This window comes from Achroia grisella, unplaced genomic scaffold, assembly GCF_030625045.1.
Source record: "Achroia grisella isolate CSIRO2021 unplaced genomic scaffold, CSIRO_AGI_Agris_v1 utg906, whole genome shotgun sequence".
Lineage (NCBI taxonomy): Eukaryota > Metazoa > Arthropoda > Insecta > Lepidoptera > Pyralidae > Achroia > Achroia grisella.
This window is the reverse complement of record NW_026713064.1, coordinates 2,022,670-2,038,071: the sequence shown is the minus strand read 5'-3', so window position 1 is coordinate 2,038,071 and position 15,402 is coordinate 2,022,670. Positions and strand designations below refer to the sequence as shown.

The window sequence follows — 15,402 nt, the reverse complement described above, 5'->3', positions numbered from 1 at the left end:
ATTGTGACATAATTATCTTGAAAATGTAATTACTATTGACATGCTGTTGTGTAACGAGATTTGTTACATTTGTGAATAAAGTAATATGAAATATGAAATATTCATCATTAACTATATCATACTAAACAAGGTTACGAAATTAGATTATATCGTATCGTATTCGTACAAATATTCCTATTTATTTAATTAAAATTTAGAAAATAAATACGGCTTTTTTTTAATATAACTAAAGCAGGTTGATGGATAATGTAAATTTCATTAACATGTAAATAAACACATTAGAAACATCCGGCTTCGTTAGCCTGGAACCTGTTATCTCTTATTCCGTAGGTAATTTCCAAGAACTCTTCTTGATGGATGTTTATATCACATAAGGTGCTCGGTGCAAAATTTTAGGACCTTTCCTATTCATCCTGACGTAAGTGTCGTCTTGGAAGACGTGAATATAGTATGAGAAATTCAAGGTGTTTATTCATGTCATTTAAAATCCGGTTACCTATTCATGTTAAAGCGCCAGTCCCATAAATAGACTTCACTGAAATAAAAATAGACTTTGTACACATAATAATAATATACAATCTTATTAATATATTAAACGTGAAAGTTTGTGAGTATGGATGGATGCTAGTTACTCTTTCACGCAAAAACTACAGAACTGATTTTGATGAAGCTTTACAGTAATATAGCATAAATATCAGAATAACATATAGACTATAAATTTCACGCGGGTGAAATCGCGGGCACAGCTAGGATATAATATTAGGAGAATACTTTAAGAGAAAAATTTATTGAAAAATACAATTTAAGCAAATTTAACTTAATAATAAACATAACAAATCAGTACTTGAAATCTTTATGGAAAAAATATCGCGTATTAAAAGTATTATGTGTATCCATCAGATTTCATCACAGTTCGGAATTTGTTTGATGAGATAACATAAGATACCGTTAATCTCATAACCCGATACTATATTATTTTGATAGTATATGTAATATGTATACATATACCTCAAGCTCATTCATAATAAGAACTCATACAAATTAAGTATGACAAACTTAGAATAGGTACATTCGTCTCATGAATAATGTGGACATAATTGATTTTAGTATCCTATAATTAACTTTCTACGTGTATGGTGTTATTAATAAGTGCCAGCAAACAGTCAATGTAGTGATTGTGTGCAAATTTAAGTATGGGAAGAAGAAACCTCAGTATGATGCGTCTAGGCAGATGCGTCGCCTTCTTGGCTGCAGCGGCGTTCCTATTGCCTTTCACAATACTGTTGATGGTTGCCGATCAACAGTATCATCTAACTTACAACTCCAAGCGTGTATTCTATCAAGAGGTAAGTAATTTAAAGATTTACTCTCCTTGGAGTCGTATATACTACCATCACGATTGTTACTAACATTATTAAAGCATGATAGAAATGACAGAAACATTTTAAATAATTATGTAAATTTAAAGGGTCGGATGTTTTATATACGTGTATTATATAACAACGGTGTGAACCGCTCAAATGGTCATTTTCAATGGTACCGTTCACAATATGCTGTGAATCACCCATGATTTTTTATAATGGAGCTATTTGCAGCACCGTATTAAATGCCTCCGTGTTCTTTTTTTGAACGGATGATTTGAACTTGTCATAATTACAGTGACACGAATAGATCCAATATAAAAAATGTAATGTACATTGAAAATTGTTAAACTAACCCTCTTATTTATAGAAACGTCAAACGTTTAATAAACTCATAAATTGAAACCAGGTGACAAAATAGTTTAATAAGTAATTATTCAAATTTTTTGTCATCTGGTTTTAATACATTTCCTTCACTTAAAAAATATACCTAAATACTCTTCTAGTTAACTTGGGTTCGTTTATTCGTGAGAAGTTTAGCTGTTTATACATTATATTAGATAAGTCAATTTCGTAATCATAATTAAGATCTAATGAGATCCATGAACCCTATTTGTATTGGTATAAGAGCCTCAAAAATTCCTAACACGACACATAGCTACGAGTATAAATATATAATATGCAAAACTGAAGACGAATAAAATATCTCCAATGGTTAAAAGGCAATCAATCAAGATTTCAGGTTAAATTTCTTTTTTTACAGAGCGACTTCTATAAAATAAACGGGACGTATTATGCGCCCACATTCGTGATAACAACACCTACATTATCACGGACTCAGGTAACGGACTTGAGATTACCAACTCCCAACACTCGTCCAACTTACACCAATTTGATCTCATATCATGTTTGGGACAACAATAAAGATTTGATGAAATTTGAAACCGATGTACTAATATTATTTTTGTCTTGTCACGTGAGAATTCACTTAATGTAACTAAAACTTGAATTTTATTTCGCGTGTTATATTGTCATTAAATGTTTTATTTAATCTAGTACTTTAGAATCATACGGTCTTATAATAAATGGAGTGAATATAAGGCATCCATATTATAAGCTCAGGAATTATTGTATATCCCTTAAACATGACAAGACTGATGTATTAAGGGGTTAATTTAACTTCTATAACTATCCTATCTCTGTGTATATTAAATACATACCAGTAAACTTCACTTCTAGTCCGATATTAAATATTGCTTCTTTGGATTGACGGTGATAGGTTTCATAATTTGAAAAGATTACAAAAGCAATGATTTCTTGCTTATTATTATTTGAATATTATGCTATGCTAATGTGAGCTTAAGATTATTAATCTTACTTTATAAGTACTAAAGATATTTCAAATAGTAATTCAAGCGTGAGTTTCATCAAAGCCTTAAAAGTTGGTTGGAGTTGGAATGAGATGTTTTGGAGCGTTTGTCACAAGACACCTAACCAATGCTAACACTTGCACCAATGCTTAAATCAGTGATGCCAGATTAAATGTTTTCCCCCCAAATTTGGGGGGATTTTTCTTCAAAACCTGATTTTTAGCAGGATTATGGGGAAAATTTGGGCGGAAAGCAAGACGATAATCTGGCAACACTGGCTTAAATGGAACTAACTGCTAAAAGGTCTGGGTAACGACTGTGCACGAAATATAATTGTTCATTCATTGAATTAATCTAAAACACTCAATAAACAGAGTTGATTAATGTAATAAAATCATGCAAGTTTGATATTATGTGTTTATTATTATGTTAACTGCGTAATGATATAAAAATAGATATACACTATTGTTAGAATGTTTAATAATAAGATTTGTTAAAAAATATGTTTAAGAGACACATCTTTTAAACATATTTTTTGTTTCTTTAAAATATATTTTCATAATTTAAATATTGAATAGATACATTTTACGTGAATAAATAAAATGTCTGACTGAACAACATGATAATACAAATAATAAATATTAAAGCAAACGAAAAATTACTGTTCAATTACGAACCTCCATCTTATTTGAAATGGCAACTAATTTTACTTTTTTACTAGTAACAAATAGTTCTATCTCCAACTAGTGTCTATTACCTACAATTAACCTACATTTTTGGCTAGCTGCACCGTCCGAACATGTAGAGTTATCTCTACATGAAAGCCTTACAGTAGCATCATAAGCCGTATTCCTGCTACTTATATATACTATCGTATAGCCAAATACTATGTCATGCATGAGCATATATTATAGCTATACGCCTATTATTTAAAAAGATGTAATGTCAATATGTACACAGTCGCTATAGAATCAAATTTACCCAAGTATAAGGCATATGTATGTATTCATTTCGAGCTCTCACATGGTGTTGTTTTATATTCCCTTCGTTTACTCTTAACTTCAAAATAAAAAATAATATTTAATAAATGTCACATAATGCATATATTCGTTGATTTTTAATGTTTCTTTTTTATATTATTTAAAGGTAATTTTTTTAATTTTATACATACAGTTATAATCGTTCGAAATATTGATTACTATTTCAAGACGGTGTATAGAGACTACAATGAATGAATGTCAAAGAGCAACCGTAGGTCGGTACGTGTACCTATCGGTATTCATGTCGCAACCTCAGGTCACTGCAGTAACGGTTAAATAAATGCCATTAACAAATGAGTATTTTAATCTATGTTTATTGCTGGGAACAGCAAGCAGCAGTCTAAAATAAATTTGTCATTCTATTTGGAAGACTAAAATACGCAATAATAATATACTAACAATATCTGAAAATAAAAATTTCAATTTTTCTATGTATTTTGTATGTACCTATTTGAAAACTTTTCGTCATTTGAATGGTAGTTTAACATAGATCTAATATGTCTATTATAACAAAATAGGTGAAGTCCGAATGGGAATATATAGGTATTATTGGGTAACGTACAAACAGTTTATTTCTAGTTAATCGGATATAACAAAAATAAAAAATAAAATTCTACTGTACAACATAATTATAAGGAACCTACTATAATAAGAAAAGATAATTGGTAGGCCATTGTGCTAGTTTTATTCTGACTTTTATATAGCACACACAAAAAGTGTTAATATCGATCGAGTTATAAACATATGTAGTTTCTTCACACTTGGTGTATGTGTAAATTCCCATTACGAAGAATATACAAGAGTCTTATATTTATAACTTAAATTATACGGTTTTATTTACTTTGTGGCTAAAAAGTTTAATATATTTACCTAAATAAACCTAACTGATGGTCTTACAATAATAAGTACCTACCAACATTATAGTTATTTATTAAGTACGAGTATATACTTTTATTATTTAGTCGTAAATATGTATAGCAATTTTTTTTTATTATGCTACTGTGTATGTTGTACCTATGTATGTTGTATATTACATGTGTGCATGCTATAGAGGTCAAAAAATTAGAATATGTGTCTGTTTAACTATTTGTTGAATTCTTACCTATTTTCTGGACGATAAGCTTTATCACTTTGTCCAGGTTATTTTTAATGTTTAGATACTACCTGTTACTGATATAAGTTAGCAATTATAAATAATATAATAATCATAATATATATAATTAAGTGGGTTGAAAATTCTTTTTTTCAGTTCTTTAGTAATATTACCACAATATCAACTACTGAATTAAAATTAAAATAAACTTTTCAAATATATTTCACAAAAAAATAAACAGTTTGGTATGAGTTTTCTATTAATATTCATATTTTTATGATATAATAATATATAGTAACAGATACATAGGTAGATATTATTGACCTACGGAAAATTACGCAGTCGCAACATATGTACAAATGTTTACAATTAAATTGTCAAAACATATGCGTAAATATAACACTTATTGATAATAAAACACGATAACAAAATCGCCGCCAGTGAAACCCGCCGATTTCCCGTCCAATATATATTAGGTATGGGTGCATATATATATATATTTCTGATAATTAGCGATACAGTAGCATATTAATATTAAATTATTTATAATAGTTTTGTAAAATGATTTATTAACTTTTTGCTCTTCGATTGCACTTTACTAAACCTTTTGCTAAATTATATCTGATATTTCTGGCTTCCAAGAGCTCAAGTTATGCAATAGAAACCCTACGTTAATTAATGGGAGTCCATTAGATGTGAAGCAGAGTACACTTTTCAGTCAGCGCCCTATTAAAATTTACGGTAACCGCTGCGAAGAATATAGGTATGTAAAGTAATTACGATAAATATTATCCAATTAAAGAGTAAAGATTTTATTTTTTATTTATATTGGTTAATCTCCAGAAATTACTTAACAGATTAAAAAATAGCATATGTAAATTACATTATTAGCGTAACATCTAGTATACCCAGCTTACTATTTATTGTAATTTGTCGATGATTCTATTATAATCTTTTTCATACTAGAGCTTATAAGCTTACAATAGTTTTAGTTATTTTGATAACATATTTTTGTTATAATAAAGTAAGTAATCATATATTATACACTTCCAACAAATTGTTACATAAATAACTAGAAATGTCTTTTTATTTAAACTGGTACTTTATGCCATTGTATATAATAATATAAAGCAGCTTGTTCGACAGTTTTTTACCATTTGTGTGTTTTTTTATTATAACACACAAATAGTAAACAAACTGTCGAAGAAGCTGCTTTATTTGTTGTCTGAAATGACTGAATCTGAAGTGTTTTATATCACGTCTCTAATACTTACCTACAATTTACATTACTATAAAAACAAAATATGTGTACACTTCACATAGATTTTTACATTTAATATTATAAGAGGTAATAATATTACAGTATTAAGATTATGTTATAACATACAAAAGGATATTACATGTACTTGTACACAACATGTATACAACATAAGATAAACTTACTCCATAATATTTTATATTTTCGAGGGTTACAGAAGAGTCAATACAAGGAGGCAGTAACACTAGGGTTGCTATAATATTAAAAGTACATGGACCACATGACAAGACTCCCTTATTCTACATTAAATTTGATTAATATCTGTTCAACCGTTAGTCGTAAACAGGTAAAAAACAGATAAACTGACATACATTCTGAATATGAGAAAAGTGCACGAAAAATTCTAATTACATTATATAAAAAAATTTGATTAAACGATAAAACTTTTTGTATTAATAAACGAAAAGAAGGTAATTACTGTCCACTTTTAAGATGCTGAACGTTAGTTTCAAATCGGAGTGGTGACGGATGGCAGCCCTAGATTAAAGTGCCGAATGGCGCAGTGCGACAGTAAATTGGCTGCATCGGAACCTCTCCATGGAGAGACTACATAAAAATAAACACGTCGTCACTGTCGCCATATTGTACAGATTCAAATTTAAAAAGAAACAGTAAACAATCCATTTTATATTAAATGTATATCATCATTATCATACAGTTACAAAGTATCGTTACAGTTATCATTAGTACATGGTATAAAACAAAGTCGCTGTCATTGTATGTCCCTATAGGTATATGCTTAAATCTTTAAAACTACGCAATGGATTTTGAAGCGGTTTTTTAAATAGATAGAGTTATTCAAAGGAAGGCTTATATATATAAAGCGAGTTGGGGCGAGTAGCTAGTTTAGAAATATAATTAACATGTAATCCCTGTCTATACTTACATAGAAAATCATCAACGTAATGAAACAAAAATCCTTACTCCTTACTAATATTATAAATTCGAAAGTAATTCTGTCATGTCGCGCATTCACGCCATAACTACTCATCTATTTAAATGAAAGTATAGACCCTGAAAAAGGACAAGTGTTAAAAAAATAAGTTTCAAGCTTCAAGCTTTAAAAATGACGATACTTCCATACAACATTTCATGACAGGCAAGCTGTCTGCTTGCCTATATAAAGAGCACCAAAGACAATGTCATCCTGTAACGCCCGCGATTCTTACGTCACCAAGTTTATATAAAGTCGGGATTTGCTCTCGAATAATGTTTCTAAGATCAGACTAGAGTGAACCCCATTGTAGCGAATACACACAAAAAACATATTGCCATTTTAAGAACCTCCTTTCAACAATAGGTTAAAAATAAGAAGGTTTTTAACGTTTTATATATTCATGCTTTGCTCTGATAAAACCTTCAAATAACTGGTCATTATTATAATGGCAATTTGTTACGCTTGTTTAACAAATTACAGCATATAAACAAGGTTTATGAATGATAAATTACACTAATGAAATTGAATTTCAGTTTGTTTTACCTATTAATAATGTAGGCCAATTAGTGTATAATAAAGCGAGCAATGTAGAAATGGATTTCAATCACCTTTTTGAAAGCATTATAGCATCTGAGCATTATCAAAGAAAAGGAAGTGTATTATTATATTAGATATACAACTTGTTTTATAAGTTATCCGTTATCAGCGCTTTCCGTATTCGTGATACAATATACTTATATATACAAGTTTCAGGAAGATGTATTCAGCCGTTTAGTTGTGAAATGTTAACAAACAGACAAACAGTTTCGCTATATATTAGAATAAATATTGTAGTATTACAGTATCGAAATTGTGTTCGTCTGTCTGTCTGTTTGAGAACTAAACGGACGACTGTGTCTTATTGAAATTTGTCGTGAAGATATACTGTCGTATGATGCAGGTATAGACTACCTTTTAACTTAAAATAAAGCAAATGAAATCGTGGGTAACAGCGTGTATAATAAACCGATCAGGAAATATTACACAATAAATCTGCATTTTATAATATCGTAATATACAAAAATACTATAGTATAATATTCTTTATTAGGATATTATACAATACTAGCTGTTCCCGCGACTTTATCAGTGAGGAATTTAATTTTTTTTTATAAAATAAAAGTAGTCTAAATTACTCCTTATTACATCAGCTACTTGCAAAAAAAGTCCCATCAAAATCGGTCCAGCCATTTCAGAGATTAGCCGGAACAAACAGACATATAGACATGTATGTACCGTATTTATATTGATACACTACATGTAAAAAAGAGTTATTTCAATATTACAAACAGACACCTCAATTTTATTTATCTGTAGAATTAAATTCAAAGTTGGAACTCTATGTCTATAATTACACATAAAAAAGTGAAATTACAATAATGTAGCCATCTGTCATTTAGTTGTAATCATGGGACAATAACCATCAATAAAACTTTGATCTATTTTAAATGAATCGCTTCTATTTATTGTACATTTCCATTCATTGTAGTTAGTTGACTTTACCATCTATTATTGATAGATCACGATTGATAATGATCTAAAAAAATAAAGGTTATGAAAAACATAAATGATTAACATCAAAAATTAACAAATGCATTGAATCGATTACAAGGTTAGATAACCAAGGAATATTTTCTTTTGTGCTATTTGTTTATTGTTTAATATTTGTTTAGAATGTCTAAGTGGCAAAGAAGCTGACGCAAATGCCACTTTCGATGCACCTTCTCTAATATGTATATAAGCATTATAGAATATATTATGTCCATAGTCATTATAGAATATATTATAACACTGGTGGTAGCTCTCATATTTTCTTATATGTGCTCTCATTTAAAAGAACGGGATCATCCACACTCCCTTACAAGGGAGAGGTTGAGGCCTCAAGGCCGGCCAATTTGCTCCAAAATCGACTCTAACGGCAAAACCCCCGGAGAACTGGATTAGCAGTCTCTTGAAGGCAGGAAAAAGTTAGTTACAAAGATAGGACAAAAGAAAATAGATAATAAGGACATAACAATTTACAACAACTAATCCTATCTTAAGATGGCTCTACATTTGAAGGTAAGATTAGTTGATGTAAATTGTATATCGAATATATCGAGACAGATTTTTTTATGTGCTTGCTCTCATGTATTGGCATTTCTAAGCATTAAGTTTATATATATAGGATATCCCACCTAAACTGTCACGTATATAAAGAGAATAAGAATATATTATATAAGCGACAGAATTATAACTATGTACAATGTCTACCTCGGTTTTTGTGCAAATTAATTTAAACTAATTTACAACCGTACTTTTTAAAAGTACCTTGACTGTATTTTTCTTTCCTTATGAAGTTAATGCAACGTGAACCGATTTTGTTAAATATTTTATTTGGAAACTATGAATTAACGAATACGAATCACAAATCAAATTTGTGATTCGCAAAAAAGCAACATGAATTTCGAATGTCATACGACTAGAGATAGACCAACTATAAAGTAGAAAAAGAGTATATTACTTCACTTTGTGCTCAGCCCTCAAACGGTGGTCGTAAACAATAGATGCGAACGGATGCGGCGAAGCAGTTTGGTTCTAGTCTCAAGCAAGCTTGGCAAACTCATGTGGAACGGGGAATTCCTGATATGCCTGAGTGCCATGTAACTTTACTATACAAAGGTGCAACTTTATTGAAAGTGTCAGTTTGTTGTTTGAATAGAAGTTTTGTAACAGTAAAATATTAATAGAAACAACTGTTTCAACCTAAAACGACCCGTTAGTTCGGTAAATGGTATTCTTTGTGTGTTGAAGAAATTATGAATAATACATATCCCAAAATTCCATTCCAATACTTCGTAGTATTTTATCCTCTGTGGTTTTCCGGATACGGTATATGTACCTGATCGTTCGTTCAGTTTATGTGACAATGTGTCTGTGAAATGATTATCAATAAGTTTACTGCGCCTGTCCCTGCGCGTAACCGTTATCTCCCGCTAGTATTTCGGGAAATCCTTTCATGGTAAATGCAGCTGATAAAACGAGTCTATACATAAAAGTTTATTTCTACATGGGCCCAACTATTTAAGGTATACTATATGTACTGATAGAGTAACCAGTCAGTGCGGACAAGTATATAAACTGTTTACTATTATATATACATATTACAGATTAAGCAAAATATTAAACCTAGTATACATAGACATTGAATATTTTCATAACCTAACCCACAGCGGGTTAGGTTATGACAAAAAGCATAATTTCATATTTTTAAAAATTTGCACGTTACAAATTAAACATGCAATTAAAATGCATTTAAAAGTGTATATATATACAACTCTATTCGAGTCTATTCTTCTCAATTTAGTCTTTAAACATAGTTCAAAATACACTTAAATAATAGTAGGGACATATCCTTACTTGGCACTAGTGTAGTAGGGAATATTATATTAAAAAAAAAATACAAAACCTACAAAGTATCTTCTATAAACAGGTGGCAGACATCATTACGAGTATAATTAATATTACCATGGCCAAATGTTGAGGATACTAAATCATTATCTTTTTATTACCCTATAGACAAAAATCCTCAAGAAAGCCTCAAAATAAACTTAATTCAAATGACCATCATAAAGTGAGTTTCAACTGCCATGCTATAAACGCTCCATGAATGGTGTTTCGGTGATAAATATCATTCGTAAATAAATTAGACTCATACTCTTATCATCCTTATTGCTATATATTTAAAGTTCATATTAAAACAAAAAAGAAGTCATCAAATTTTTAATGTTTGGCTTTTTTCAAACCGTAATGTGTAGCAAACGGTACGTTCTATTATTTATCAAGACTGACGTTCGAATAAATGATGGTAATAGTCATATAATACTTTTTTTTAATTATGTAACCACCATCATTTCATGGAACGTAGCAACATACACATGTATATAAACCCGTGTAATCCTTCAGCGTAGTCTTTCTGTAGGACTAATGCATCATGCCTCCGTACTTCATAAGTCAATTGCCATATCTCACCGAAACCGTGAAACCAAAACACAGTCCACAAAGCAAAAGAAACGCAGACAACTTTGTACGTAGAATAGTTAAAGATAATAAGAAAATTACTATAAAGGTGTGTGCGTTTTTGTAACATAATGCACCATATATCATTGACTGGAACAAACTATAGCATTATCATGCAATTCAGTACAATGACTGTTCAAATGCATGCTTATTAGAGACAATTTAACAATAATAAGTATCGCTTTATATTGTATTATTATAGTTAGTCCGTATCCATTATTATTACTAATATAAAATCAAAGTGTGTCCGTCCATCTATATTTTCACGATTAAACGACTGAATTATTATAGAATAACTATGAATAATACTGTAATGTTATATACAGTAATGTCTTAGAACTCTCGAAGTGATTAACGTCCAAGGAAAGCGGACGGGCGGAGCCCTAGTGTACTAAACCGAATTAAGTTTGATTGAACTGTTTTATATTATTTTTATTTCTATTTACTTAATTCGAAAAATTATGATAAAACACTTATTACGCAATTAATAAAAATTTAAAAGCATGTATGTACTTTTTATGAATCCAGTACTTTATTTTTTTTAATGAATATACACATAAATATACTATTGAGATATTTATTATAAGTAACAGAAAACATCGTAAAATTACAATAAAGTAGATAATGAATAAAAATACCACAACCAGACTTAGTGCCTATATATATAATTATATATATATATATATATAATAACGGTGTATTTACATAACGACCAACAACTTAAGAGTCGACTGAAAGAAGTGTTCATGGAAAATAGTGTTAACAAGATTAATGTTTGACCTGTCTGGTAGATTTATTGAATAAGTTAGAAGTCGCCTGAGGCCGTCGCTATATTATGTAGCAAACAATGAGCTCATAACTGAGTCCAAATTGCGGACTTCTCGATTGTTCTATATATATTACATATTTCAGGTCAGTTACATTCAATTAGTTACACATCAAAAAAAATTTGTTATTAGAGCTTATTTCTAATAGTCTTTTCTATACAGTTTATATCCAAAGAATTTAATAAGTAAATTATAAAACTTGTAAAACTATTACTTACATTACAATTTATTTTTCTACATTTAATTTTTATTAATCGTAACTGTATGAGAATAAACCCTATATATAGCAATAGATAGGTATGCATTGAACTGATTGAGTTTAGATTAGTAAAAATACTTTACTAAAATTTAATTGAATTGGAAACTCTTCCCATAATATTCAAGTTCATAATATAAAATACGAAGAATAAAAGAAAACTGGAATAACTGAAGTGACTTAAATGTCCTATATGAATAAATTACTGTGATAAAAAAAACAAGTTACACATAATTATGTCAGTCAAAAGAGTACTTACTGCTTACTCAATAATAACAAGTATATTTGACACTTGTATATACACTTGTATATAGCGATATGATGTTTGGAATTCTACCTGCTATACATTTAATTAGGTATGTACTCATTTATTAATTGGATAATTTGGTAGTCGCTTTCTTTTTAGAATTAAAATTACGTACACTGACCTTTACCCTTACAATAGTTATTGCAATAGTTCATGGATATATAGATATATGGTAGATATGATAATTTCTAATCAATTACAGAACTTTAGTAAAAGAGTATGCTAAAACACACTTTTGGGATCGCGTGTAGGTAATAGGTCCCTTTGCGTAGGTAGACAGTAGATATAAAATGACATCAGTGAATTGGAAGCTATGTGATGTAAATTAAATGGATTCGGGTCATATTAGAACTTATGGGAACCGCAGAAGTATATTACACCTTAATTAAGAAAAATATGGATTATCTTAGGATATAAAAAGAAGATATTGTAAATTGCTTTTAAAGTCTATAGCTTTGCCATCTCGTGGGAAATTAAAGTTGTTATCTGTGATATTGTGCTATTTGGTCTAATTTAGTACTCAATCGAATAAAATGATGTTGTCTAGTCTGTGATCTGAGAATTTAGAGATTTAGAAGCCATGAATCTCTGAAGATTGAAAATGATTGGGCAAAATATATGTAGGTACGTGATTATATACAAAATCACAATTTGATTTAATTGTTACCTATATTTAACTTTATTACTACTAACAAATTACTAAGTATTTATCTTTACATTTTATCATTAATTTCTAAATGTTGTCAAATTATTATGATATCTTAAAACAAATGATTAAATCGTGTTTGTTGTTGGTTAAGTTCTCGCAGGCCTAGAAAAAAATCCTGTAGATATCAGACTGTCTACTAGAAGACAGAGTATGTACTACCTATACTAAAAATTATGAATGAATTCTAAAAGTATAATAAATAACGAATAACACACAAACGCATTTATTTTAGGACTTATTGTCATAGTATGCATACGTATATGAGTCTAATATGTGCATACAGTCCCTAGTCTAGCTTTCATGCAGTTTTTACCAATAATGTAAGTACGAAAGAATAGGGCCATAAATGCGCGATTAAAAACTAGAAATAGCTATCAAAATTTATCAATATCAATATGTGTTATTATCTGAATACTAAGTAAAAATATTTATCTATAGTTAAGTTAGTTGTGGTAGTCATGCAGGTACATAGTCCCTCTGTCTCTATTATTTCTGTCGCCAAGTAGCTTGCTTTATGGTCGTGTTCCAATTGAGCGTGTTATAAGGCAGAGCAATTACAAACCTGAGTTGTCCGGAATACCAACTCATAAGAGGCACCTTGTGATTTCCATGGTATAACAGCGACGGTTACTTTCCATCAGGCGATACCGACAGCTTATTTACTATTTCAATAAAAAGAATGTGTAATACATATATAGTCTCTATTGTTTATTATTCAGGTTACTAGGCTAAGCCGATTCATCAATACTCAAATGCTGAACATCGAAACAACATCAAATTGACTCAAACGATCCGTCCACAATTACGAAGTATCATTAGGTCGTTATAGTATGTTGCCACTGAAGCAAACAAATCGATTGCCGCTTTATTACCCATAGAATGTTTTATATAGGTCACAACAAACAAGAGTTTGTTGCTGAAACGATTTTATTACAAACACATAGGGTTCACTTTCGCTGTGCATTTAATGAATAAACCAAAGCCTACAACCCCTTCGTGCAACTGAATGCATTATTACAATAGTTTACAATAAACAACTAACGTTTATTTACTTTATTGATCGTAATTTTATTGCTGATTGCTAAATAAAAATAGTTAATAACATAGATATTATTTAGCTTTCGTTAGACCGTTTTTCTCCGACTTACTTTGCAAATCTGACTACTACGAAAAAATCTTTATATATTTCGGGTTAATATAGGTATAGCTTATGCCACTCACACATAATGTGGCTTGTCACTGGTAAAAGAATTTTCAAAATGAGTTTAGTAGATCCAAATGTTAGCCCCTACAACCTCACAAATTTACAAAGTTTACATCTTTATAATCTATAATATATAAAGCTGCATTACGGTGACTCACTCACTGATTGACATAGTTGTTCTCCCAGAAGGAGCGTCCGGGGGTCGAGACGATGTATGGGGGAAATGTTCCTTTGGCTAGGGTGACCACGAGAAAATTCCGAAATTTGGGAAAATCCAAGATGGCGGACAAAGATGGCGGCTAACTTTTACAGTTTCGCTCGGATCGATTCCGTTCAAAGAGTGATTTGGCACGTCTCGGCGGGACCCAGAATATGGCGTAAAAACAAAAAATTTAAATCCAAGATGGCGGCGAAAAAATTGCCAAAAACTGGTTGAAAATTTTCTAGGGTTTCAAAAACCGAAATTCCCAGGGTAGTTGCGGGGGTGCTGGCGACACCGGTTGTAGGGCATAGGAAAGTTGAAGGACCCGGCCTCTAGGGAAAATTATGAAATTTCGAAAATCCAAGATGGCCGCCGAGTTGGGGGCGTGTGAAATTGGTCCTAAAAATCCGGATTATTTTTAAAGTCATTTTTTAGGTACAGGGCAACCCCGCAGCGAGTCGGCTTCTATGGGGCGATGATGGGTCTCGGTATAAAGTATTGCCAGCGCTAAAAAGAATTCCCGAATTTGGGGTAATTTGGGAGAAATGGTCCAAAAAGTGGGAAAAAATTTTTTCGACATTTTTGACAAAAGAGACATCAAGGCCTATTGAAAAACATCCCCTAAAGGGTTTTAGGTGGGTTTTGTTGAAATTTGCTGGCAACACCCATACATGGTTTGAC

The 15,402-nt window shown here is 30.5% G+C and overlaps 1 protein-coding gene across 4 annotated transcripts in view; it reads left to right on the top strand.

Moving 5' to 3' along the window:
• Positions 1–15,402, top strand: part of LOC131853884 (carbohydrate sulfotransferase 11) — a 54,314-nt gene that overhangs the window by 20,182 nt on the left and 18,730 nt on the right. For 3 of the 4 annotated variants that reach the window (XM_059204965.1, XM_059204964.1, XM_059204963.1), the window contains exons 2-3: positions 1,108–1,346; positions 2,125–2,202. In XM_059204965.1, coding sequence (XP_059060948.1) covers positions 1,194–1,346; positions 2,125–2,202 — 231 coding nt within the window. In that variant the 5' untranslated portion in view covers positions 1,108–1,193. The remainder of the gene's footprint in view (positions 1–1,107; positions 1,347–2,124; positions 2,203–15,402) is intronic. The other variant, XM_059204966.1, reaches the window with a different exon arrangement.